Source organism: Oreochromis niloticus, linkage group LG14 (assembly GCF_001858045.2).
Source record: "Oreochromis niloticus isolate F11D_XX linkage group LG14, O_niloticus_UMD_NMBU, whole genome shotgun sequence".
Taxonomy (NCBI): Eukaryota; Metazoa; Chordata; class Actinopteri; order Cichliformes; family Cichlidae; genus Oreochromis; species Oreochromis niloticus.
Genome location: NC_031979.2, coordinates 17,042,177 through 17,065,613, shown reverse-complemented (window position 1 = coordinate 17,065,613; position 23,437 = coordinate 17,042,177). Strand labels below are relative to the sequence as shown.

General features: G+C 38.2%; 1 protein-coding gene across 35 annotated transcripts in view; it reads right to left on the bottom strand.

The window, feature by feature from the left end:
- The window catches only part of LOC100702702 (von Willebrand factor A domain-containing protein 5A), a 221,118-nt gene that overhangs the window by 134,928 nt on the left and 62,753 nt on the right, over positions 1-23,437 (bottom strand). For 4 of the 35 annotated variants that reach the window (XM_025898005.1, XM_025898004.1, XM_025897994.1 and 1 more), the window contains exons 44-47: positions 18,670-18,890; positions 16,960-16,992; positions 16,123-16,143; positions 15,619-15,657 (exon numbers count right to left, since the gene is read on the bottom strand). The exons of 30 other annotated variants lie outside the window; for them this stretch is intronic. In XM_025898005.1, coding sequence (XP_025753790.1) covers positions 15,619-15,657; positions 16,123-16,143; positions 16,960-16,992; positions 18,670-18,890 — 314 coding nt within the window. Of the gene's footprint in view, positions 1-224; positions 270-10,835; positions 10,875-15,618; positions 15,658-16,122; positions 16,144-16,959; positions 16,993-18,669; positions 18,891-23,437 lie in introns of all 35 variants that reach the window. One more of the 35 variants, XM_025898010.1, reaches the window with a different exon arrangement.

Below are 23,437 nucleotides of genomic sequence, written 5' to 3'. Positions count from 1 at the left end.
TGTCTACCAAGATAAGAAAAAGAAAAATAAGCATGTACTATTTTATTCAAACCCAGTAAATTCTAAATGAAGGTTTTAGACACATTAAGAAAATAAGAATTTCTATCAGTTGACAAAACACGTGTTAATTAAAACTAAATACATGCTCTCATTTTGTTTTGTTTTTAAACAAAATGAGAGCATGTATTTAGTAAGTAAAAATGATAAAGGTAAGTAAAACCTACCTTTATTGAATCTGCTGCCTGTTTTCCTTCTCTTTACTTTTTCACCTGAATTGGTAAACACAAAAAACACCTTTGAGGTTAATTACAGACCACTCCTTAGAAAAATATCTGAGTGCATGGATTTCTCAAAAATAGTCACATTCCAAAACTTAATCATGTCCATTGGAGCAGCCATTAGCACAGAGTTCAACACTATGATGTAAAAAAATATATAATTAAACAAAAAACAGTCAATACATTTCATAAGAATCTGTTAAAAAGAACTAAAGAACTGACTTTTTGTTTTGAACAAATACAGAGTAAAACTAGAAAAATTTGCATTTCCTGCGAAAATGCTGTGTGGATGCCTTAACGCTGAAGTTGGCTGCTGAAAAAGCTGAAAATTTGCAAAAAGTTATATGGCGGTGCAAAAACTGGAAATTCTGCAGAAAACAGGTGAAGAAGCAGAATTTTTTTGCTGAAAAGTTGTGAAAAGTCAAAAATTCTACTGAAAGGGGTAAAGACGGAGAAATCTTTGCTGAAAAGTAGTGGGAAAAAAATGTTCCCCTGAGCAGGATTCGAAACTGGCCCTTCTGGTCTAGAGGCAGCTATTCATCTCACTGAGCCAGACTCAGTCTGACCAAGAATAGGTGGAGAGACTGCCAATTTTGCTGAAATGAGCAGAAGCTGCTGAGGATTGTGCTGATAAGAGGTGAAAAGGCTGAAAATTTTGCAGAAGAGTTTGTTACGGGTTCGAAATTGAGGACGAGAGTAAAACAATGATGGTCCAGAAGAGGTCAATCAAACAATTGATTTTAATGAATGCACGCAGCGTGGAGAGGTGTAAACTGCCAAACAGTTGTACATCTCTGCCCAAAATACACTCTAGATTGCTTTTATAACATCAGGGTATTGTAACGCCCCTTCTTGCGTTTACAAGCACATAATTTGCATGTACAGAACATTCATGTATTTTAAGAATTAAATGCAAACACAGAGGTTCCTCCTTGTGGCATACTCTTCTAAATATGGTGATGATCTAAGGCCTTTGAGGTCACCATGGACTGGACATCCTTCCGTCACCTGTAACTAAGCAAACTCAAATGCCACAAGAAGCTGAATACATTCAGGCCTTTGCTCAGCTACTATTTTACTGTAACAATATACTCAGCATATGAGTTATGATATATATATATTAACTCAATCATTTTAAAGTAGTTATAACTGCACCTGTAATAAACATGTTAATATTTGATTATGATAACCCCTATAATATAAATTATAACATAATGCCAGCAGCTTCAATAAACACTTTGATGAAATGATAATTACTGCAATGATAAGATGATGGTTATGTAAAATAATCCCTGTAATTCCACAATTCCCCCTTTTGACGTCTTCCAAAGACGTCACTACACCATTCCCAGGTCCACTACCTTCGCTCTGACCCTCTCTTGCCGCCCCCTGACTCAGCAAATCAGACAATAACCTCCTGTCCTCTAGGTGGTCTAGTACTAAACACCAGCCCCCACTTGAAAACACTTCATGCTTAGGTAATCTCCGCTCCTCTTCTGGGTCTCTCTCTAGTGGAAATCTTCTCCTGTAAGGGATAGAAAACAAACAGCCTCTCTCTGCTACACCTTACTAACCTACTGTGTTCATCTAAGGTTCCTGTCATTATTCAAAGTTAGTTCACAATATCATATCAGGCAAAATCACAAACCCTACTGCCACGTCTGCTTTGTTAAGCTCTTCAGTTAGACTCTGTACCAGTTTGCCAATCTGTGTGTACATGCCTCTACACTTCTAATGTCTAAATGCACATGTGTATGTATGTCCACTTGTATGTCAATCTACATCTATGAGTCAATGATTTGTCAGATATAAGGCGTTAATGTGAGAAATGTTTCCTGACTATTAACTCCTGATATTGGAGGGACTCTCCTGTTTGCCCAACCTCCTAGGTTTGGCCTTTTACACTTTTACTAAAGAAATTTTAACAGAGCCCAAAGAGATTTTTATTTTGCTCCTGTGCTTGACAGGATAAGGGAAGTTGTTTTTGTTTTGTTTCGAAATTTCCCCTTCTGTGTGTGTGTGTACATAAGTAAGGATATGATAATCAACATAAGATCCCTGGTTTGCAAATGATTTTCTGCCCCCGCTGCAGGGCCACATCCTGCATCATTTTGTGGTGAGTCTATGTTGGCTAGTTTAATGCAGATATGTATCAGTTGCTTCATTGCATTGCCCACTCAGAGTTGCGCAGTTTCAAAGTATGTGGAGAGTGTTTTCACAGTTTAAACATAGGTTACTCACATTTCTAGCCTGATTGTTTCCCAATAAAAGTGAAATCAAACATTACATTTGATTTTACTTATGTATTATCCTGTTCTGGGCTCTATCCATTATATTAACTTTATTTAATCTCAATACTCTTTATGTGTGTGAGCAACGCTTTTAGTCTTATTAAACACAACCCAAGTAAAATACACACCATCCCCATGTCAGCCTAACTCTCCGCTAAAAAGCACACTTCAAAGTTTTCTATCTGGATTTACGCCTCTTTTGGCCTCAAGCATATACATAACATGCAAAGGTTACTGTTAATGCCCGTTAGACAAGTTTCCATTATCCACAACATTTTGTTTCACCCGGCTCACCCTTACACATTTCCTGTTCACTTATTGCATATTTATCTTTAACACCATTTACCTCAGTAGTTGCTAAGCAGAAACAAAGCAACCTGTGGTCCACCTTTACCCTGTAAAATAAACCCCTGTCATGTTTGTGTCTGTAAGCATGTTTTGCATTCATTCATTACACTCCCCGCCATTCCTGCAAGTTAGGAGCTGTAAAGTTAAAAGCTACATCAAGTCCAGGCCTTTGGCCTGGCCTATATATAAATCATGTGTGTTTGTAAGCGTGCGTGCAATTAACCTGCTATGTTCTCATCTTCCCTCAACATGTATCACCTGGACACTCTCACCAGTGAAGCTTAAAACCTGTTTGGACGGAACATCAACTCTAAACAAGCACAGTTACGCATTGTGTATAAAATTAACTCAACCTGTAAATAGAGACATCACTGTTATGACAAACATAAAATAATACTGTACAACACGTTATTAATACAGTCATCCTAAGGCAGATTATATGATAGCAATAAAAAATCTCTAAATCCCCAATCCCAACAGGTCCTGCTTTTAAATCTTTCCTGACTTTCGCTTCAAGTTCTGCTGTCTTAATACAATAATTAGGTCCTCCTAATCCCATTAAATCTGCCATATTGATTCCTTCATGTGTAAATGTCAGGTTTCGAGCATCTAAAACTTTACTCAGTCTCTGTTGTGCTAATGATGTCATAGTGAACGCCTGCAAGTTCACATAAGCCACCACACTATGTTAGTTAGAACTTTTAGTGAGTGTTCTCTCCCTACATGTACTGTTTCCTATATTATTTTGGCCACCCCTGCTGCATGCTGTGCACATTTAGGGTGCCTTGCTTCTGTTGGACTCAACCTCATACTAACCTACATAAGTACCTGTCTTAAGAGAGACCTCTGCACAGCTCAGACGCCAGTTGCAAGAGCTCTCTAACATTAGAATCATCAGCTGTGACTTATATAGTGTTATTTCGGTACTTTATACTTCACACATTTTCAACGTTGTTTATATGGGGAGTTCCTCTTTTTGTGTCTATATTTATTAATATGCCTTGTGCACTAAAACTTCCTGTTTTTCAGTCTGGCTGAGAGCATCAGGAGAGAAGCTCCAGAGAGGCATCTTCCATGTTAAACACTAAAATATAACAAAAGAGATCTCCTCAACGTGTTGTATATTTTCAATATTTCCTTATTATTTTGTCATAAAATAAATCACCCAAATAACTTAAGCTGTGTGACAGCACCTTGCGTTTACGCCGGGCTGTGAGCTGCCCTGAAGCTACACCCCCTTTTACCCCATTTACTTTCTCAATCTTAGTTTAAACTATTCCTGACCTTCTCCTTCTCTCGTCTGATCATCTCAAGTACGTCCTGTACCAAATTTGCTTCCTCTTTTCAAGCCCCACATTTAATTACAAGCTCAAACATATTTGCCCTATATTGCTGTCTCGACGTGTTTCCTGTCCACTTAACAGAGTTATTCTCAGAACTCAGAGCTGAGGTTCCCCTTTTCTAAGTCTGTATGTTCTACTAGAGAGCAAGTCGGTAAACAAGTTTATCATCACAAAGGTTGTTAGGTAAAGGTCACGTAGACATTTGCTTAGTAACCCTAAAACAGCACATTTCATGTAGCTAATCGCATATATTAACAAGTTGAATAAGCAAAATTCTGAAAATTCTGCTGAAAAGAGGTCAATCAGCATAATTTCTGCTGAAAAGAGGTGAATGAGCAAAATTCTGCTGAAAAGAGGTTTTTGCTTAAAACAGCTGAAAAAGCTGGGATTTGTGCTGAAAAGTGGTGAAAAAACTGGAAAATTCTGGTGAAAAGGGGTGAAGAATCTTACATTTGTGTTGAAAAGAGTTAAAACAATATAATTATGCACTGAAAAAAATAGTTGCCATAAGCGGGATTTGAACCCGGGCCTCCCGCTCTGAGAACTGCTGCTCATCTCACTGAGCTAAAATACAGCTCACTCCAGGGAGCAAAATCAGTGACCACATTGATAATGTGTTCCATTCATTTCAATGGTCAAAAGTCATAGCACACATTAGCAGAAATAGCAGAATTTTTTTAAAGTCTGAACATAGTATTTCTTCTAAATCATAATATTTGAACCAAACGATAGTATTTCTGCCAAATCACAGTATTTCTGGTAAATCACAGTGTTTGTGCCAAATCACAGTATTTGTACCAAATCATACCACTTGTGACAAATCATAGTGTTAGCTGAATCTGTGCTAAAACACAGTATTATTAGTATTTATACTAAATAATATTTTTTCTTACAAATCATAGCATTTGTGCTGAACCATAGAAAATTCTGCCAAATCATAGTATTTGAGCCAAATCATACAATTTGTGCTGAAACATTGATTTATGTATGATTTATGATTTAGCAGAAACACTGGGACTTGGTAGAAATACTATGATTTACATGAAATACTTTGACTTAGAAGAAATACTATAATCTAGCAAAAAGTACTACAGCATAAATTCAGAAATTCTATCATTGAGCAAAATTACTAGGATTTAGCAGAAATACTATGATTTGGCACAAATACTATGTTTTAGCACAAAAAATATGTTTTGGCTCAAAAACTTTTATTTTGCAGTTATACTATGATTTGGAAGAAAAACTATGCTTTGGAAGAAATACTATGCTTTGGAACAAATACCATGATTTGGCAGAAATACTATGAGCAGTAATAATATAACATAGCAGAAATACTATTATTTGGGTGAATGCTATTGTTTGGCACAAACACTATGATTTAGCACTGTACAGAATGGTGTACATCAGTTTAATGCTGGGTGGTGCTGCAATAGTAGCTATCCTCGGTCAGAAGGAGAGGCTGGCATCCAGGGATTAGATTACCACAGGTGGAGTTTATTGGCAGTCAGATGGATGTTACAGGGAGATATGGCATACAGTAGGAGGATGTGGAGGGGTGATATGGTGTGGTTTCTATGATTGAGAACAGGGTATACATTACAACATGAATACGGATTAAAGATTAAAGAAACTGGTAACAAATTCCTCCACTACAAACCAGTCTGATACCACTTCTTGCAGTGTTCACATTTACTAAGGCACTACCCAAAAGGCGTCACAAGAGGGCACTCCAACACAAGAGATGACCTATGTACACTGATGCACTTAGTAACAGTCAGCCTCCTACTTAGGCCACTACGTAATACAGCAATATTACAGTGTACAAATTCACATAAATATGATTTGGCAGAAATACTCAACTTTGGCACAAATACTATAATTGAGTACAAGTACTCTAAGATAACAGAAATACTATGATTTAGCAGAAATACAATGTTTTTGCAGAAACACTGTAATTTCACTCAAATACTATGAGATAGCAGTAATACTATGATTTGGCAGAAATGCTACGTTTTAGTACAAATACTATGACAAAGCAGAAATACTATGACTTAGAAGTAATACTATCACAAAAGGGATTCCTCAAAATACTATGAAATTGCAGTAATTCTATGATTTGGCAGAAATACGGTACTTCATACAAATACAATGCTTTGGTACAAATACTATATTTTGGTTTGAATACTATGATTTGCAACAAATACTATGATTTGGCACGAGTAGTATGATTTAGTACAAATACTACGAATTGGCAGAAATACTGTGACTTAGTAGTAATACTATAACATAACAGATATACTGTTATGCTGCAGACAGTCTATGTTTCAAACCTAGCCCTCCTGGGCTCAAGGCGGCTACTCATCTCACTGTGCCAAACTGACTCTCACAAGGAAGGAGATGGAGAGACTGACAATTATGGTGAAATGAGCAGAAGCTGCTGAGAATTGTGCTCATAAGAGGTAAAAGGGCTGAAAATTTTGCAGAAAAGAGGTAAATCAGCAGAATTTCTGCAGAAAAGAGGGAAAGAAGCAGAACATTGCGCTGAAAAGAGGTGAATGAGCAGAATTTCTGCTGAAAAGAGGCAGAACAACCTGGTTCTGCTCAAATTCACCAATCAGAGGTACTGCTTCTGTCTGCTTCATCAGGCTGTTTACTTGTATGTATTTCTGCCATGTGGTGTTGACAAGAATCTGAGGTCCATATTAGAAAAGCTGCTAAAATCATGAAACTTTGCAGAATTGTAATAAATTAGCAATATAAATTACAGGTCTGTGATAGTGTATAAATTTGTAGTGAAAAAAAAAAACGTGGACCAAGGTGGGATTGAACCCACGACCTTTGAGCTGCAGAGCCGTGTCATTACTGATTGCGCCACCTGGAAAGGGGGCGGCGGTCCGAAAGACAGATACTTGGGCAGTCAGAAAATAGATCGCGGTGAGAGGCGAAAAACGCCGTTTTTTGGAGTTACAAAACGTCGTGTTACTCAAAAACTAGGAGGGCTAGCAGCATAATTCTTGTACTGGGTGAATCAGCGGACTTTGGTGTATTTTGACTGCGATTTTCATAGCTCGTTCTACCTCCGTCGCGGAGATATGACGAGAGAAGAAACGGCTTCATTTCCAGAGTTTGAAGACTGAGAGAAGGACAGATTTCCACCCCTCAAACAAACGTAATTCATTGCTCAACGGTAAAATAATTGTAAAAACTGCTTCCACTGTGAGTGTCAGCAGTGTCTGAAGATATATTGGCACAAGCCTCATGTCCTAACTTTGCTTTGTTAAAGAGATATGGCGATTTTAAAATGCCTCCCGTTACAGAATTTCAGCTCTGAATTTCAAAACCTCCCCATAGACTTTGAATGGGGAGTATTGAGACCTTGTGTCACTCCGAGGCAAATTGCGAAAAAACGGTAAATCTCACAATAAAGATAGTGACATTGTCTGAAAGCCAGCAAAAATACCTACGTTTTGATGTATAATTTGTGGGGGTTGAGTGCAAATTGAGCCAGTAGCAAGAAGTTGTTTAGACATGAAGAGAAAATTCAGAACGGACCAGCCCTCACTCTGACTTAATTGCATAGCAACCATAGCAACGCATGTATTTTCTGAAAAATCACAATGTTGCAACTGAAAACTTAAAGAGGTATAAGATTAAAACGGCAGAAGATCTGAAAAAGCTGAATCAGACAGGAATAGCCCAATAATCTGAGAACATTTTAAAGTTTGAATGGAGTTTCTAGGTGAAAGTATGACAAAGTAGTTGAGTTTCAAAGACAAGCAAGTTTTAGCAGAATTGTGGAAGTTTTCCATTCATTTCAATGGGACAAATTAAAGGAAAAAAGTGTAATATTTTAAAAAGTATAACAGTAATAAACACCAAAAGATATAGCCGGCATTAGCAGAAAGAGCAGAACAGTTTAGAGTTTGAACGGAGAAAATCGGCTGAAAACTGTGGGAGTAGATCCACGGCGAAAAACGTACGGAAGCGACAGGAATAATAAAGAATAAAGAGAAACAGGAACTCAATAGTGTGGAAGCCCTTGAGGGCATCCACACAATTATTTAAATGTATAACATCTTCATCTTTTCTATCAGGATCTTGATTCCCTGTAACAATTATTTTAATGTCAATGTCACCTTATTGCTTGTCATTATTTGGAAGTGATACTTTTGGATCCTCTGAACTGACTCAGACAGTCTGCTCTTAGATATCTTAGTTTTGCACTTAGGAGTACAATTACTCTTTGATTTATATTTATCTGCCATCTCTAGACCCGGCGGTCTTAGTTAATTATAGAACAATCTCTAACCTTCCTTTCATATCATAAATTCTTGGAAGAGTAGTTGTCAAACAGCTAACAGATCATCTGCAGAGGAATGGCTTATTTGAAGAGTTTCAGTCAGGTTTCAGAGCTCATCACAGCACAGGTTATAAATGATCATCTTATGGCCTCTGACAGTGGACTCATCTCTGCTTGTCCTGCTAGATCTTAGTGCAGCGTTCGATACTATCAACCATATTATATCTTATTAGAGAGATTAGAGCATGCTCCCATGCAGGTCTGGTCCGGATCTGGTGTCAAGCCGACAATGCTGGCTGTCTTCTGGCATGGTAAGTGGTATGATCCAGATATGGGCCAGGCCTTGCATAGATGCCACTGTTTATGCGATGGCATGCCATATCTGGCTCAACTGTGGTTTGGTTTATTTGGCCCAGGCTCATAGAAAACAGGTCTGGCCCAGATCTGGAATCAAGCTGGCACTTCTGACTGACTGGTGTCATGGAAGAGTGTATGTCAACCAGATATGGGCCAGGTCTGGCAATGATGGCACTATTTATGTTCCTATTTTCTATTTTAGTTAGAAGACCCAAATGCCATGTTGCAATACTATACTGCTGTGGTAGCCAACGTTTCAAGGTTGGCAGGTTTGACAGATTTGTGTGTGTACACTATCCAAAACCTAGTGAGGGTTTACTCATGTTTACCACTGGGTGGTTGTAGGTCACCTACAGATCGGAAGGTTAGTGGTTCGATCCCTGGCTCCTCCAGTCTGCATGTCAAATATCGTTGGGCAAGATATTAACTCAAAGTTGCTCTCTGATGCATCCATTGGAGTATGAATGTAGTTAGGAAGTAATCAGTTTAGAGAAAGTGATTGGGTGAATGTGTTGTATAGATCACTTTGAGTACTCCGCGAGAGCAGAAAAGTGTCCAAAGAATCAGTTCATTCACTGTCCGAACAGAGTTTCGTCATGTTACTTTTGTTTTTACTCTTTTGTGCAGTGTAGAAGAAAACCGAAAGGACAAAAACGATGAAATAACACAGTACCAGCTCCTCCTGCTCAGTGCTCTATCAAAGGAGCCACACGTATTTCTAATTCACGAATTTCTAATTATTTACTAAATCAAAAAAAATGGTTTCACATAAAAGGAATCGCAGCTAGATTTTGATGCTGATATGAAAATGTTGGAAAAATTTGACATTTCATTTGCTGTTTAGATCAGTAAGTTTATGGCTTCTGGGTCATTATTGTGACTTGCAACTTGACATAAATAGTATTATAAATAAAAACTCGAACAACTTCACTTTGTGACTAAGAATACAGCCGATTACTATAAAACAGTTGATTGCAACTGTGCAGTCAATGTCAAGTACCGATGTGTACAAATGTGTTGGTTTCCCTTTTTTTAATTTACAGAAATGTGCAGAATGTGTAGATGTGTGATGTCACTCAGCTTTTACTTAATAAATCCTGTTTGAGTACCGTACACAACAGTCCTTGAAACAGACACTATGTTTACCAAAAAAAAAAAGAAAAGAAAAGAAAGAAAAACAGGTTGGATGTTTACAACAGGCTGAACATGTTAGAAAAAATAAATAAAAATGAGCAACACCACACCTTCCAGCTTTAAAATGTATAAGTAAAGGTAAAACTGTTCACCTTCTATCTACCATCAACACAAATACAGTATTGATGTATAAACAAAGTATAAAAAACCCCCCAAAAAACTCAAACAAAAAATCTACAGACATTTAATTTCTTACTTTTTATCATTAATAGGCTGATATACAACACAAAGAGTACAAACAGTGTTTAAAATCTATCCAGTGTTTATCTGTTCAGTCTGGATGCTCCGTTTTCATGGCGTAACGTTCCTGACATGTCTGAAAGTAAATTTTCCTCATCTGCATCCTGTTCTCCAATTAGTCCCTGCAGTATTTATACCTCTTGCTCAACATCCTGGTTTAACATATTTGTTCTCTAGTGTTTAGTGTTTATTCTGTATCAAGCACTGTCTGCCACAAAATCACTCAGCCTCACTTCAAGTTAACTAACAAAAATAAATAAATAAAATAAATAAACCAGCTGAATAACTGAATTCTGATATTATTTATAATACTACCTGCAAGGCATTGGAGTAATGATAAAAGATGTTCACTAATATTCCGAATAAAACAAAATGTTTTAGCAACTCAACCCAACTTTTGTGGCTTGCTGACTCAGGCCTATTATAATTACTACCAAAGCAAATCCTACAGCAACTGATGTAATTTCATTCAGTTTTTACTTACCCACGGGAGGTGGACGACCCATTCGCCTGGGGATGCCCACTATTACATAAAGAAAAACAAAAAATGTCAAGACATTTAATTTTTTACTTTTTAACATTCATAGGCTGATATACAACACAAATAGTTCAAATTATTGCTTGTAATATAGAGAGGGGATTGTTTTGTTTTGTTTTATTGTTGGTGTTGTTTGTTTCTTTTTCTGTTTGCCTACTATTAAAATATCAACCAGATATATATTCCAAATAAACATTCTAAAAATAAAAATAATAATAAATTATAATTTATTAAATACAACTGGGAGCTGCCACTTACATTTTGCTACAATTCTGGGGAATTGAAATTGTTTGTCATACATGTTGATCTCCATTGTCTAGCAAAATTGTGTATAGACAAAATCTATGCATATAAATGTCAGGTTTCTGTTTCCAGGAATGTCGTACTGCTCCTAATGTAAATTCTTTGTGCAAGACAATCAATAAAAACTACAAATATTAAAAAAAAATCATAGATGTGCAGAACTTATATACTTATATACTGATGTTATACTGATACCGTGCAACCCTGACTAACGAATACCCCATTTAACGAAAAATTCAAGTTATGAAGGCACTGAACAGCAATACAGGGAGTGCAGAATTATTAGGCAAGTTGTATTTTTGAGGAATAATTTTATTATTGAACAACAACCATGTTCTCAATGAACCCAAAAAACTCATTAATATCAAAGCTGAATGTTTTTGGAAGTAGTTTTTAGTTTGTTTTTAGTTTTAGCTATTTTAGGGGGATATCTGTGTGTGCAGGTGACTATTACTGTGCATAATTATTAGGCAACTTAACAAAAAACAAATATATACCCATTTCAATTATTTATTTTTACCAGTGAAACCAATATAACATCTCCACATTCACAAATATACATTTCTGACATTCAAAAACAAAACAAAAACAAATCAGCGACCAATATAGCCACCTTTCTTTGCAAGGACACTCAAAAGCCTGCCATCCATGGATTCTGTCAGTGTTTTGATCTGTTCACCATCAACATTGCGTGCAGCAGCAACCACAGCCTCCCAGACACTGTTCAGAGAGGTGTACTGTTTTCTCTCCTTGTAAATCTCACATTTGATGATGGACCACAGGTTCTCAATGGGGTTCAGATCAGGGGCCCGTTCTTCGTACCTCGCTTACTACATCCAAGATCAAATGACACATCCAAGATCAAATCATCGCGCTAACTTTGAGCTCGCTAATCCGGTTCTCCGAACACACCTGTTGTTGACGATTAGTATAGCTGGATGAAGTAATCTGAGATCACTGGGTGGCTTAAAAGGGGCTACGCATCGATAGTAGAAACATTGATCGGCAACCCTGTGATTGGTCGGCGAAGATGTCGAAGGAGCGCGCACAGTATTTCACGGCAGCAGACCAAGAACTCTTGATTGAGGGATATCAGGAGTTTCAGAGTTTAATTAAAATGCAGGGGAACACTGCAAAGGCTGCAAAAGCAAGGAGAGAGGGCTGGCAGAAAGTTGCTGACGAATTAAACTCGTAAGTGATCCATGATATTACATTATATCATGTGATATTATATTATACCACATTATATTATATTACATCATATCCTCTTTCACATTAGAGCCACAACAGGACCCACTAGAACATGGGAACAAGTAAAAGTGAAATATAAGAATATTCCACAGAATGGTAATATTTATCACTTATATTGCTTTTAGTCTATGACAAGAGACCCTGGAATAATCTGTTTGTTTGTTTATAACAGCAACCAAGAAAAGGGCAGAGCAAATAAAGACAGGTGGTGGTCCTGCACCCCCTCGTCACACCCCTTTTTGTACTGTGACATTTATTGACATTGTGGGTTTTTTTGTGTGTAGTTTGACATAACACTCCATCACTTTTACCTGTTCCCATGCAAAGGGTGACTGAAGCATGCACAGTAAGTCAGGAGTAAGTATATACAGTACAGTAAGTATATATATGTATATATATATGTATGTATATATATATATGTATATATATATATATATATATATATATATATATATATATATATATATATATATAGATAGATAGATAGAGAGAGAGAGAGATAGAGAGAGAGAGAGAGAGAGAGAGAGGAAGAAAGTAAATAATACCCTCACGGGAGAATCGATATCTCTCTATGAGCACACCGTCGCGCTGAGCTAAAGGATCCTGTCTATCCCGCAATATACGCTAAATTCTGTAAACTCTCCTTATCAATCTTGCACCTTCCTTGCTCGCGTACAAACGGACAGGACATGGCTGCGACAGACTTCCCAAATCCACCTTCGCTTTTATAGTCGTGGTCTCTCATCTTGATTGCACGAAGTAATTTACTATTACTACTCTAAAATATGAATTACATCTGACATGATCTACTACATGTAATAGAATGATTAATAGTACATTTCCCTTTTTTTCGGAAATGACCTGTATGTATCTGTATGAAATCAATAAAAGAATCAAATGCTGCATTATCTTTAGTTACATTGATAATATTTATTTATGGTAAAACAGTGGCGAAATATCGCTCTTGCTTTCATATAACTGCAGCGGACATACCTGAGTGGCCGCGATCTAATCCTGTTTACATAAAGTAAACCTGCTCCCGAGCAGGTTTACGCTTACAGATCTGTTGCTATGACAGCAAGTCCCAGATGAGCTTCGGAGAACCGAATGATCCAAGATCACGCGAAATCGTCAACATTCAAATCCGGCCAACTTACTTAGCGAGGTACGAAGAACGGGCCCCAGGTGAACAAGGAGGCCATGCCATTAGTTTTTCTTCTTTTATACCCTTTCTTGCCAGCCACGCTGTGGAGTACTTGGACGTGTGTGATGGAGCATTGTCCTGCATGAAAATCATGTTTTTCTTGAAGGATGCAGACTTCTTTCTGTACCACTGCTTGAAGAAGGTGTCTTCCAGAAACTGGCAGTAGGACTGGGAGTTGAGCTTGACTCCATCCTCAACCCGAAAAGGCCCCACAAGCTCATCTTTGATGATACCAGCCCAAACCAGTACTCCACCTCCACCTTGCTGGCGTCTGAGTCGGACTGGAGCTCTCTGCCCTTTACCAATCCAGCCACGGGCCCATCCATCTGGCCCATCAAGACTCACTCTCATTTCATCAGTCCATAAAACCTTAGAAAAATCAGTCTTGAGATATTTCTTGGCCCAGTCTTGACGTTTCAGCTTGTGTGTCTTGTTCAGTGGTGGTCGTCTTTCAGCCTTTCTTACCTTGGCCATGTCTCTGAGTATTGCACACCTTGTGCTTTTGGGCACTCCAGTGATGTTGCAGCTCTGAAATATGGCCAAACTGGTGGCAAGTGGCATCTTGGCAGCTGCACGCTTGACTTTTCTCAGTTCATGGGCAGTTATTTTGCGCCTTGGTTTTTCCACACGCTTCTTGCGACCCTGTTGACTATTTTGAATGAAACGCTTGATTGTTCGATGATCACGCTTCAGAAGCTTTGCAATTTTAAGACTGCTGCATCCCTCTGCAAGATATCTCACTATTTTTGACTTTTCTGAGCCTGTCAAGTCCTTCTTTTGACCCATTTTGCCAAAGGAAAGGAAGTTGCCTAATAATTATGCACACCTGATATAGGGTGTTGATGTCATTAGACCACACCCCTTCTCATTACAGAGATGCACATCACCTAATATGCTTAATTGGTAGTAGGCTTTCGAGCCTATACAGCTTGGAGTAAGACAACATGCATGAAGACGATGATGTGGACAAAATACTCATTTGCCTAATAATTCTGCACTCCCTGTATTTCTGCCCGTGTTACAGCAAAATGCCCGTGTAACGAAATCCGCTGGCTCTGATTGGCTGAGCCTAAAATGCCCACAATGCCTTCCGAATCATGTGACAACCCCTTGGCTTTCGTAATTGCGCTTCGCTGTTCCACTTGAACGACATATTGTTGTTCTAGTTAGCAATTAGCCTATAGCCTATCGTTCAGCGATGGGTGCTTCGACTTACGGAAATTTTCGACTTACGAAAGACCCTCAGGAACGAATTAATTTCGTAAGTCGGGGTTCCACTGTATTAAGCTTTTACTTACTCTTATATGTTGGTGAAGAAAAAGAACTTGATATCATTTTAGTGATGTAGACATACAACATAAACACTACAAGCTATCATATCATGTCCTAACTATTCATGTCAACTCCTCTGCCATTTCAGAACTTACTACTCTCACCTCCCTGATGTGTGCCAGTAAAGTTACCTAACCTAACCATCTTTCTCCACTCACTCACTCCTTCATTGTCCTTTACATGCCAGACTGCCTGCTTTTAATTACTCAGGGCTGCTCGAGCACACATTGGAATGGATTTACACACTATTATGTAAACAAAACTAAAAAGTCCAGACATTTTATTTCTTGGAAAGAACATTATTAGGGTGATATACAAAAAACAAAACAACCCCCCAACAAACAACTACTGTTTGTAGTATTTGTTGTTCTCTGGTATTTCTAATTTTTTTTCTCCTGGTGGTAAGACAACAAGCCTTTGGAACTTTGGAAAAAGTAATCACCTTCTGTCTAAGGATACAGCTGAGAAATGTGTTGGTTTATTTCTATTTTTTTCCCCAGAAATCCATAGACCTGTAGAATAAACTACACCTTTCATTGTATATGTACAATAAAATTGTGGGTGCTCCACATCAACTGTGCGGGATCAAAGAGTACATGTGTATATGTGTGTATGTGTTGCCATTCAGTTTTTACTTACTCAATCGACGTGGAGGACCCATTGACCCGGGCATGCCCACTATTACGTAAACAAAAACACAAAATGTCCAGACATTTAATTTCTTACTTTTTAACATTCATAGGCTGCTATACAACACAAATAGTTCAAACTATTGTTTGTAATATAGAGAGGGTGTTGTTTTGGGGGTTTTTTTTGTTGGTGTTGTTTGTTTGTCTGTTTTTCTCTTTGCCTACTATTAAAATATTGACCAGACATATATTCTAACTAAACATTCTAAAAATAAAAATAATAATAAATTATTATTTAATTTATTAAACACAACCGGGAGCTACCACTTACCAGTTTGCTACTATTCTGAGCAACTGAAATTGTTTGTCATACATGCTGATCTCCATTGTCTACCAAAATTGTATATAGACAAAATCTGACATATAAATGTCAGGTTTCTGTTTCCAGGAATGTTGTACTGCCCCTAATGTAATGTGCAGAAGTGTGATATACTGATATTCAGCTTTTACTTACTCATACAACTCATGGGAGCACCTAGAATGCAAAAAAGAGAAAAAAAAGAAAAAAGAAATTGATGTCATTTTAGTGATGTAGACATACAACATAAACACTACAAGCTATCATATCATGTCCTAACTATTCATGTGTTAACTCCTCTGCCATTTCAGAACTTATTACTCTCACCTCCCTGATGTGTGCCAGTAAAGTTTCCTCACATGACCCTCTTTTCCACTCACCTGCTTCCTCCTCTCTTATTGGTCGCTGCAGTATTTTAGCACTCTTTCATTATCCTTTACATGACAGACTGTCTGCTTTTATTACTCGTGGCTGCTCGAGCACAAATTGCAATGGATTTACACACTATTATGTATCAAGACAAAAATGTCCAGACATTTAATTTCTTTCTTTTTAACATTAATAGGCTGTAATACAACACAAATAGTACAAACCATTGTTTGTAATGGGGGGGGGGGGTATTGTTTGGGGGGTTTTTGGTGTTGGTGGTTGGTTGTCTGCTTTTCTCTTTGCCTACTATTAAAATATTGACCAGACATATATTCCAAATAAACATTTAATTTATTAAATAAAACTGGGAGCTACCACTTGCCATTTTGCTACAATTCTGAGGAATTGAAATTATTTGTCATACATGTTGATCTCTATTGTCTAGCAGAATTGTGTGTAGACATAATCTATGCATATAAATGTCAGGTTTCTGTTTCCAGGAATGTTGTACTGCCCCTAATGTAAATTCTCTGTGCAAGACAATCAATAAAAACAACAAATATTAAAAAAAGAAAATCATAGATGTGCAGAAGTGTGTTATACTGATATTCAGCTTTTACTTACACATTGGTGAACCACCTCCCCTCAAGCGAGCAACTAGAATGCAAAACAAAAGAAAAGAAAAAAAAGAACTTGATATCATTTTAGTGATGTAGACATAACATAAACACTACAAGCTATTATATCATGTCCTACCTATTCATGTGTTAACTCTTCAGCCATTTCAGAACTTACTACTCTCACCTCCCTGATGTGTCTGCCAGTAAAGTTACCTAACTTAACCATCTTTCTCCACTCACTCCTTCATTATCCTTTACATGCCAGACTGCCTGCTTTTAATTACTCAGGGCTGCTCGAGCACACATTGGAATGGATTTACACACTATTATGTAAACAAAACTAAAAAGTCCAGACATTTTATTTCTTGGAAAGAACATTATTAGGGTGATATACAAAAAACCCCCAACAAACAACTACTGTTTGTAGTATTTGTTGTTCTCTGCTATTTATATTTTTTCTCCTGGTGGTAAGATGACAAGCCTTTGGAACGTCAGGTCCGTGCTAACCAAGCCCACCTCGGATATGACCAAGAGACAGTAAACTGAAACCATTTTGTCTTGAACGTCACCCAGATTAACAAGATCTGCGTCAGGTGTTGAGGAACTAGGACACACTAATGAGAAGTGGGCTAATGGAACGAGAAAGCACAAGAGGGCAAGACATGAGAACACGGCTGTTGGATTGCTACTATGCAAGACACCCCAGCGGAAGTGATTACACTAATAAGATGCGGGACCTGTGGACTCTTTGTCTCAGCATCAAGACTGATGGTGAAAATAACAATCGCTCAGTGTTTCAACATTCGGAAGGAGGAACTGTTCTCATAGCTACAGATTGATGAGGTACAACACAAATGCTACAGCTGAGGATGACAGGTCAGCAGGGGGGCATCATCATTACTAAGCCATGAGCACGATAGAAGAAGGACAGTAGAGTGTGAGAAGAACTGACCTGAATGATAGGATCGTGGCAAAGCTTGAAACCTGGACCCTCTGTAGCCAGTTACCAAGATTACATGAAATACCCTCTGAAGATCTACAAGATGATCTGAATGCAGCACTATGGGCAATTCCTATTGCAACCATCACTGTAACTGATCAGCTGATCTAGACTAGGCTACAAGGAGCAGTACCCTTCATGGAGAAGGAGACTACTGGTCAAGATCAAGGTAGCATGGAGGGAAGTTACCCAACTATTAGAGTTGCAGAAAAGTGCAATGAAGACGTGCCTAAGAAGTATAGCAAGCTGTCCATACCTGAGGCCTTAGAAACTGCAACAACTCACAGCCTTGGGCAGCTGTTTGAAGAGGTACGCCAGAGAGATAGAAGGCAGAAGAATAAACCAATGGGTATCAAAGATTCCATAAGTCCCTCATCCCATTCATGTAACCCCTTCCGCTGGGGTTACTTGTGTAGTAGCATTCCAATAGCCACTTATTTCCGTCTCTTACCCACCAATGTCATCTTGTTCTGGTAGCCCACTTCTCATCAGCTTCGTCAACACCCGACACGGACCTTGTTAAGCCAGGCAACGTCTGAGCTGGTATGGTTTCATATTTACCTCGCTTGGTTAGGACAGGCCATCCAGCCTAGTGAACTGACTCTAAAAGTCTGTTCATTAACTTATAATTGTACTCCTTTCATTCACATTCAGCTATCTTTACCTTCAAACTGACCGACAGAGTTTTAGTTTTTTCTTTTGAAATAAACTCACAGGGCGTTGGAATATTTCTGCGCACAAGAGGTCCCTGAATCACTTCGCTGTTGTCTTTGTTGACAGCAATGAAGGCAGTGAAAGAACTGCTCACTCCTGATTGGACACTGAGCTTCACCACCTTCTCCTTCACTCCTCCATCTTGCTGTCCTCTGCTCTCTCTCTCATCCATCTCCAGGGAGCGAATCAGAGTCCGAGCACCCAACCTGTGGACTGTTAGTCTGCAGACAAGAAGGAAAACAACTGCAGTTCTAATGGTTATCATTTTACTATATTTTATCATGTTTTGCATTTTTCTTTCATTTGTTTATCAGTAACTTGTATTTATTTCAAATACCACTGTATAAACCAGGGGTCGGCAATCCGCGGCTCTTTAGTCCTTATACTGCGGCTCCGCGTGGTTTGGGAAAAATAAATTAGAAGTATTTAGCTGAAGTGCATTTTATTTGTGTTTAGTTCTTTTTTTAAAAAAAACTTGTAGTTCTATATTGGAAGATTGTTGTGATTTTGAAATATAAAAATAAAATTATATTTTATTATTTTTTTCATCGCTCAAAATAAGCGTCACACTCGGGGAAGCCGGTGTACCCGCCGAAACGCCGTGCATTTATTGAGACTTTCAACTCCAGATAGGCCAATTATGGATCTTCGGATCCACATTATGTCAGCAGCTGTTCTCAACCGCTGTGGCGTGTCCAGCGGGGTGGCCTGGGGGGCACAGGCCACCCCCCCAACCAGACTGGCCACCCCAGGTGCCACCGCGAAGCCAAAACAATAAAATCCAATGAAATATCAAATGTACGATTATGTTTTCACAGTGAAGCTCAGATATCCGAGTGTAAGTGAATGCAGCATCGGCTTCTGCGCTATGAGCATCATGTTAGCAAAGGTAGGAGAGCCAAGCACGAACGACAGCACCACAGAAAACAGTTTTTTGGCAAAAGATTAACAGTTTAACATAGCTGGACTGGCCATCGAGCATGGCGGAGCTTCCACAACGGCTAGCAGGTGGATGAGGGAAAGGGGAGGCAGGAGGAGAGACCCGAGGCAGTCGCCAGTCCGAGTGTCAGGTGAACTGAACTTCAGGTAAGAAGTTATGACCTGCAGTCTATCTGGGTCAGATATAAACCAAGTTTAGGTGAAGTTTATTTTCGTTGTGCTGACTTTTTACAGTCAGTTACAATAACTCTTACTGCGTGCTAGCTAGCATGATGGAGTTTCTATACAGCTGGACGGATGCTGTGATGTTACTGATGGTGAACTTTATTTTATTCATAAGGTTAGTTAGTAGAGTTGCCAACGGCTCCTTAAAAATGGAATGGTCCCTCATTCAGAGAAAATATTACAGGTTTTGTATTGAGCTGAGAAGAGACGCAGTTTGTCCTGTACTTAAGCTAGAATGGAAAAAGACACAAAGCTGGAGTTATTCTGTGTCTTTGCTGCACAGCTGCCTCCTCTTCTCTCATTCTCTCCCCCTCCCTCTCCTGTTGCTACTTCAATCATGAAACTGATCAATGATCAGCTGATCGGCTTTTCTCTCTTGTTTGTTTATCGCCCACTTTGCGCCAGAAAGAGGAAACCAGTGGATGTCGTGGGGCCAGGTAGGGCATTAACAGGGAAAGGGGGGCACAAAGAAATACTTTTCTTACTTATTCTCATTTAAAATATCTAGCTTTTATTAAATAATTATCTGAATCTTGCGAACAAAGTTTTTATCTGACGTAAAATTGATAGAAATCATACAATTATGTTCTAAGTTGAAGGCATTGTAAACGTTTTGTTGTTCAAATTTAGATGATGAGGATGTAAACCTGAGGGGGTAGGGCTAAATAAGTATATACTTCAGCCTACTCCTTTTCAAACAACTGCATGGAATGATTTTATGAAATGTTGGTGAATGTATATGTTTGAAATAAAAATGAACTGAACTGAACTGAACTGAACATATACCAACAAGACAGTGTACATCACTGTCACAACAGCGTTTGTTTTCATTCAAAGGCTTTATGGCTTTAATACCTGGTGGGCCGGTCTGTAGTCAAAATGCTCAATTTTTTGTACCAGTCCAGCCCTGCAGGTTAATACTGGCAGTGTCACCATGCCAGCTATATTTCATCATCAGCCAGTGTTGTTATTTATACATCAATATTACCAAACTTTACCATAAGGCAGCATAGAAAGTATTTACTTGCTTTCAGATTTCATTCAAATGTTAGTCTTTTCATTTGTTTCCCCACTTTTTTCCTGTTTCAAAATCAAACACCAGTTTGTAAGAAGATTATCTTCTTTTTTTAATAGGCAGATAAAGTTTTGCATTGGCTAATTTGGCAATTGTATGTTAAAAATGTTTGTATTTTAATATTCAAAAATGTTTTTGCCCAAAACATATGTGCCCTATATGTCAGTAAAAATACTATGCAAATATTGCTGTCCTTGAATGCTGAGTAAACACTGACAAAGCACTGATTGTATCTCTTGTACTTCATCAACGCAGTATCTAAAAACTTTGCACTGTAGTGGTTAAAACCTCATTCTAATAAGAGTCAAAAGCAAATTCAGTTATTAGGTTTACAGGGTTATTGAATGATGGTTAACGGTTGGTAGATTTTTTTTTTTTTAACATTATCTGCCAATTACATCTGCCACCCTTCTCCAAATCTGTGCCCCTACCTGCCCCCCCCCAACAAAAATTTTCTAGACACGCCACTGCTCAACCGAGAACTATGTTAAAAACAAACACCGCTCACGCCTCACAGATGACAGCTTACAGTCCTGCGTAAAGATGAAAGCCCCGATTTGCAGACGCTGTGAGCAGAGGTTCAGGACCAGAAGTCTCATTGTAAACATATCACGGCAGACCCGACGATGTTTTACATGGACATGCTTTTCAGCATCTCTTTATTGACCACTTTTCACACACGGTTGCTGTACGCATAAAGCCGGCTGTAGCTTTTCAGCTCACAGCCCGACAACACAACAGCAGAAAGAGCACAGACTTTAAGGCGGCGAGGCGCGATTGCGGGTGCCGCTCAGGTGCGTCCGACTCCCATTCAGCGGCACTGCAGACCACGCCCCGCCACACACATTAACAAGGTAAAATAGATATTTAGGCAGAATTTTGCAAATATCTTTTTTTTTTTTTTTAGCGGCATAGTGCTTCTTTTCCAATTACTTTTTAAAGGGGTGGCGGCTCACAACAGTTTTTGTTTGCTACATGGATCATTTTATGTCTGTGAAGGTTCTCAGTCATCCAGGTCATCGTAGTCAAAGGAGTTTGCAAAGAAAAGCGTCTGGACTTCTTTGAGTTGGATCATTTTAGTTCAGCTGGGTGTCTTTCCTTTTGTTATATTTCTTTAAGAGTTCAAAATGTGTCAATTACATAAATAAAATGTAATTTTCTCTGTAGCACTTCATGGATTTTATAAGCAACACACCTTAGTTGCTCTGTGGATTCTTTTAAAAAGCAATTAAAAACTTTTCTGTTCAAACAAGCCTCTTGTTGATCTACGCATTTTATATTCTTTATTATTATTTACATTTGATCTTTTACATTGTGTATAATGTCTATTGATTGTATTGTTTATTTTAATATTTGTGTACAGAGCTTTGTGACTGCCTGTCTATGAAAAGCGCGTAATAAACTTTACTTACTGACTTTAGTTGTTCACACAAAGCACAAAGGTAAAAAAACAATATATACAGTGTTATCTTCATTTTAGATTTCAAAAAGTATTTGCGGCTCCCAGTGTTTTCTTTTGTGTGGAAACCGGGTCCAAGTGGCTCTTTGGGTGTTAAAGGTTGCAGACCCCTGGTATAGACTCTGGCATCCCCAACAGTAAGGAAAATGCATAAAAGCATACTTCTTAATGCTCTTCCACAAAACTATAATAATTCCCTAATTTAACATTTTTGATCAGACACTTTCCTAAAATGAGAAAGTTCTTTGGTTAAATTAAATACTTGCAACCTAGAACAAAGAGTGTTAAAGTGTTCTTCCCTTTCAGAATAAGTTTCATAAGAAAAATACAAATTGTTTTTTTGTTTTGTTTTGTTTTGTTTGGATCCCCAAAATAGACTTACTTCCTTGAATGTTCCTTGTTTATCTCAGTCTCAACTAGCAGCTGATTTTAGCTAGATTGTCTCTTTTTGGGAGAATCAACTTATCTCTTTCAAAACAAAATATCACTCTGTGTTTGATTTAGAAAGTGGGTTATGTTAAATTTATATGTGTAAATATGTGACTGAATGTTCAAATGTGGTGGAATTTGCTCTTTTCACAATAACTGAAAAGAAAAAACTGTAGTGAAGTGGTTTTGAAGTTTAATTCTACACTCTGTATTAAATGACATACACTAAAGGTCAAAAGTTTTAGAAAACCCCAACTTTTGCATTGTTTTATTGATACACAGTTTATTGTCTCATTGCACTCTGAAATGAAAGTGCAGTATAAATAAGCAAGTGGAGTTTAAAAAGAAATTGTGGAATCAATTTATAGACCAAAATGTAATCTAAACTTTTGACTCTTCAAAGTAGCCAGCTTTGGCAGATATAACAGCTGAACACACCCATACCATTCTTTCTACTATAGAAATCAAATGTTCTTCAGAAAGTTCTTCCCATATCTGTTGCAGAAGTTACCATAAATGTGTGGCATTGCAGGTACCTTTGCTTTCACACTTCTGTCCAGTTCATCCCAAAACAACTCGATGGGGTTAAAGTCTGAAGGCTGTGCTGGCCACTCCATGTTTTCAAGCTTACCATCTTGTTC